We start from the raw sequence: 5,369 nt of genomic DNA, 5'->3' as shown, positions 1-5,369 counted from the left end.
GCAGATGGGGAAGGGTAAAGCGAAGGTTGTCCCTCAGGAGAGGAGGGACTTCAGGTCGGACCGTTTAACAGCAGTAACAGGCCGAGAAGAGACTACGTGGAACAGCCCGGACCTACTGGGGCTCAGGCAGTCCACGCTGTGTTCCGAGAACCATTGCACAAGATCTTGGAGAAGGTGAAGTGCGAACCCTTCTTTCAGTGGCCGAACAGGATGGCAGGCGACCCCTTAAAACGCAATCAGAATCTGTACTGGGCGTACCACCAGGAGCCCGGTCACACCACCAACGATTGCAAGAATCTAAAAAACCATTTGGATCGGCTTGTCCTAGAAGGAAAGTTGAGGCATCTATTGCACCGCCCTGAACAGTCAAATGTCGAAACCAGACAAGGCACATTGAGGCCACCCATTGGCACAATCAATGTCATTCTTGTCGCACCTGGGAGGACCGGTTCTAGCCCTTTTAGAGTAATGTCAGTGGGCAGGTTCCCGATTGAGCCAGATGAAAGGGAATCCAAGAGAGCCAAAGTGAGTGCCACGCCATTGATCGGGTTCACGGAGGAAGACAAGCAAGGAACCCTTCAACCCCAAGACGATGCCCTAGTTGTCACGCTTAGAATAGGAGGTTATGACGTGAAAAGGGTGTTAATTGATCAAGGCAGCGCCGTGGAGGTAATGTACCCCGATTTGTATAAGGGGTTGAACTTGAAGCCAGAAGACTTGTCACCATACGATTCCCCTCTGGTCAGCTTCGAAGGAAAAATCGTCATCCCGAAAGACATGATTAGGCTGCCTGTGCAAACAGACTCAGACGTGGTAAAGGTGAACTTCATTGTCGTAGATGCATACTCCCCCTACACAGCTATTGTGGCCCAACCGTGGCTTCATGCACTAGGGGCTGTGCCATCAACCTTGCACCAAAAAGTGAAGTATCCGTCAGGAGGTCAAGTCAAAGAAATAATAGGGAATCAAGGAATAGCTAGGCAATGCATGGTTTCGGCAATCTCACGATGACCAAATAGGGAACCTTCCACTTCAGCCGAGAGCGGCTTATAGCAATCAATGACCCCGGTCCCAACTGCGGGTAGTGGAGGACGGGCAATGGAGGTGAACTGTAAGGAGCTGGAGAAAGTACTTGTCGAATCGGACACTGAGAGGTTTTTTCAGATCGGCTCGGAATTACCGCCACAAGAGAAGTCAGCGCTAATTGATTTTCTTCGACGGAATGAGGACATATTCGCCTGGGATCCCTATAAAGCCCCCGGGGTTGACTCAGATCTCATATGCCATCACCTTAATGTTAACCTGGCCATAACACCAAAGAAGCAACCTCCTCAGCGGCCGTCAAAAGAACATGCAGACGCTATGAGAGAAGAGGTCGCAAAATTGAAGAAAGCTGGGGCTATCAAGGAAATATTCTACCCCGAATGGTTAGCAAACACAGTCGTGGTAAAGAAGAAGAGTGGGAAATGGTGGGTCTGCGTAGACTTCACTGACTTAAACAAAGCCTACCCGAAGGATCCTTTCCCAATGCCGCGGATAGACCGATTGGTAGACGCGACTGTCGGACACCCCCGAATGAGTTTTTTGGACGCTTTCCAGGGCTACCATCAGATATCCCTGGCTGCCGAAGACCAAGAAAAAACCGCTTTTGTCACCCCAGTTGGGAACTATCTTTATAAGGTGATGCCCTTTGGCCTGAAGAATGCTGGGTCGACCTATCAGAGGATGATGACTAGGATGTTTGAACAGCAGATGGGTAAAACCATTGAAGTGTATATAGATGACATGGTAGTAAAGAGCAAATTGGTGGCCAACCACATCAGAGACCTCGGTGAAGTCTTTCAAATTCTGAGAAAGTACAAGCTACGATTGAACGCATCCAAATGTTCATTTGGGGTGGGATCAAGAAAGTTCTTGGGCTATATGGTGACCCACAGAGGAATAGAAGTTAACCCTGACTAAATAAGAGCCATTCATAGCCTGCAGCCTCCTCGGAATCCCAAAGAGGTCCAGAAGCTTACTAGCATGATAGTTGTTTTAAACCGTTTCATCTCCCGCTCAGCGGACAGATGCAGGCCTTTCTTCCTCCTATTGCACAAATGGAAGGGCTTCGAGTGGACTGAGGAGTGTGCTTTAGCTTTCCAACAGCTCAAGGAATACCTCACCCGACTACCGATCATGTCCAGTCCTGATGTCGACGAGGTGTTGTTCGCATACATCGCAGTAGCCTCTCATGCGGTGAGCTTAGTGCTAATCCGAGAAGACAACGGCACCCAGCGACCCGTGTATTACGTAAGCAAATCGCTGTAGGAGGCAGAGACCCGGTATCTCCCCCTCGAAAAAGCTATATTGGCTGTCGTACAAGCCACGCGGAAGCTCCCCCACTATTTTCAGGCACATACAGTAGTTGTGCTAACTCAACTTCCACTGAGATCCGTCCTCCGTAACGCCGACTACACAGGTAGAATAGCCAAGTGGGGGACAATCTTGGGCGCCTTTGACATTAGATACATACCTCGCACCGCCATAAAAGGTCAGATCCTCGCCGATCTAGTAGCTGAATTTGCAGAGCCCACCCTAGAAGGGATGGAAATGTCGGGGTCACCAAGTGCTGATGGGAAATTGATCAGCACGGTCTCTCAGCATGAACACAATTTGTGGAGAGCACACATGGATGGTGTAGCAAACCAAAGGGGCTCAGGGGTGGGGCTTGTTCTAGTCTCTCCCGAAGGGATAACCATAGAAAAGTCGTTGAGGCTCGGATTCTCTGCCACGAATAACGAAGCCGAGTATGAGGCACTGTTGGAGGGGATGTCGATGATCCGAAAATTGGGTGGAAAATGCGTAAACATATCCTCGGATTCAAGACTCATTGTGGGACAAGTAAATGGGGAATTGGAGGTGAAGGATGAAAGAATGCAAGGGTACCTTACCCGGGCTAAACACCTGCAGACCCATTTCGATAACTTCCGTTTAACACATATACCTAGGAATGGGAACACCCATGCTGATTCTCTCGCAACGCTGGCCACCTCCTCGGCTCAGCCCCTTCCGCGGGTTATTTTAGTTGAAGATCTCTGCCGCCCAACAACAGAGGGGGCCAACGGTATTCGGGTACACAACGTCGGGGCAGGACCTAGCTGGATGGACCCTCTGGTGCTGTTCTTAAAGCGCGACACCTTGCCAGACGATAAGGTTGAGGCTGATAAAATCAGGAGGAAAGCTTCTCGATTCTAGCTGTCCGAGGACTCCAAACTTTACCGACGCTCATTCTCGGAGCCATACCTGTTGTGTGTGCACCCAGAGGCTACAGAACTCTTCCTGGAGGAGTTACACGAAGGGATCTGTGGAAGCCATACGGGGGGTAGGTCCCTGTCCCACAGGGCCATGACGCTGGGTTACTGGTGGCCGAGCATGCATAAAGAAGCTCTAGAATATGTGAAGAAGTGTGACCAGTGCCAAAGATTCGCCCCGAACATACATCAGCCGGGCGGAGAACTTAACCCACTGTCCAGCTCTTGGCCATTCGCACAATGGGGCCTAGACATACTAGGACCGTTCCCCAAAGCAGCCGGAAACAAGAAATTTCTTCTCGTCGGTACCAATTACTTCACAAAGTGGGTCGAAGCTGAGGCGCTGGCAAACATCAGGGACGTCGATGTCAAGAAGTTTGTTTGGAAAAATATCATCACTAGGTTCGAGACCCCGCATACCCTGATCTCAGACAACGGCCTCCAGTTTGACAGCAAAGCCTTTAGAGAGTACTGTAATGAGTTGGGAATTATCAATCGATACTCCACCCCGGCCTACCCGCAGGGTAATGGGCAGGCGGAAGCCATCAATAAAACCATAGTGAACGGACTGAAAAAGAGGTTGGACGATGCGAAAGGGAGGTGGGTTGAAGAGTTGGCCCACGTCTTGTGGACATACCGCACCACGCCTCGCAGGTCCACGGGAGAAACCCCCTTTTCATTGACCTACGAGGCCGAGGCTGTCATCCCACTAGAGATAAACTTCCCAACCCAGAGGACTACTGCCTTCAACCCCATTGCTAATAACAGCCTCCTGGAAAAAAGCTTGGATCTCCTCGAAGAAAAAAGAGAAAGTGCAATGGTCCACCTAGCATACTATCAGCAAAAGCTCAAACAGGATTACGACGCTAAGGTGAAGTCAAGGCCCTTGACGCCCGGGGATCTAGTGCTGAGGAAAGTCTTGGGCATCGCGAGGAACCCTGCATGGGGAAAGCTTGGACCAAACTGGGAGGGCCCATACCGTATCACTTCTGTAGCCGGCATTGGGGCATACTTTTTGGAAGATTTGGATGAACATGTAGTACCACGTCCATGGAATGTAAATAACCTGAAAAGGTACTGTTATTAATGAAAGACCCCATACTTGACGCTGTGTTACTATACAGCTACTTGGGTTAAGTGTTAAACAGAATCCAAGTCCTGCCTGGCTCCTCGGACCACAGACTTGGGGGAAATTAACATCGCCGCAATTTTCACTAACTGTTAAACAGAACCCAAGTCCTGCCTGGCTCCTCGGACCACAGACTTGGGGGAAATTAACCTCGCCGTGATTTTCAATAAGTGTTAAACAGAACCCAGGTCCTGCCTGGCCCCTCGGACCACAGACTTGGGGAAAATTAACCTCACAGCAATTTTCAATAAGTGTTAAACAGAACCCAGGTTCTGCCTGGCTCCTTGGACCACAGACTTGGGGGAAATTAACCTCGCAGTAATTTTCACTAAGTGTTGAACAGAACCCAAGTCCTGCCTGACTCCTCGGACCACAGACTTAGGGGAAATTAACCTCGCAACAATTTTCACTACGTATTAAACAGAACCCAAGTCCTGCCTGGCTCCTCGGACCACAGACTTGGGGGAAATTAGCCTCGCAGCAATTTTGTCTAAATTATTGACTATCATTATTTACACATTCATTCACTCATGCTTGGTTGTCAACAGTTAATGGCAGAACAAACATCCATTTATGATGAAAACAGAAGAGAAAATAAAACAACAAGAATAAAGGGAAACGACACCTTTCATTAAAATCCCCAAAACGATCCTTTTACAACCATTAAACATAACAAAATATAAAGGGTCTAACAAGTAAGATCCTACGCTACTTTCCTAAATCTGATCCCTGAGCAGGCCTGGGCTGGTCGTCTGCTGGCTGTGGCCCCGGAACAGTCTCCTTAGCCTGTGCAACAACCTCCCTGATTGAGAGACTGTCCTCGGGCAACTTGTCCTTCACGGCCGGCTGCGCATCCCCAGCTTCAGGCATAGCGGAGTCCGAGGCTAAAGCCTTTGTTGGGAGAGGCTCTTTAGGCGCGACCTCGTCAGGGATTTCACGATCGTCCT

General features: G+C 49.6%; 1 protein-coding gene across 1 annotated transcript; it reads left to right on the top strand.

The window, feature by feature from the left end:
• The first annotated feature begins 210 nt into the window (after positions 1–210).
• On the top strand, positions 211–1,011 carry LOC115966793. The gene has a single exon (XM_031085953.1). It carries the CDS (start codon positions 211–213, stop codon positions 1,009–1,011), a length of 801 nt encoding a protein of 266 aa, XP_030941813.1.
• Positions 1,012–5,369: the final 4,358 nt, after the last annotated feature.

Source organism: Quercus lobata, chromosome 2, assembly GCF_001633185.2.
Source record: "Quercus lobata isolate SW786 chromosome 2, ValleyOak3.0 Primary Assembly, whole genome shotgun sequence".
In the NCBI taxonomy this organism is placed as follows: Eukaryota; Viridiplantae; Streptophyta; class Magnoliopsida; order Fagales; family Fagaceae; genus Quercus; species Quercus lobata.
Note: the sequence above shows the minus strand (reverse complement) of the source record. Positions and strands in the feature narration are given on the sequence as shown.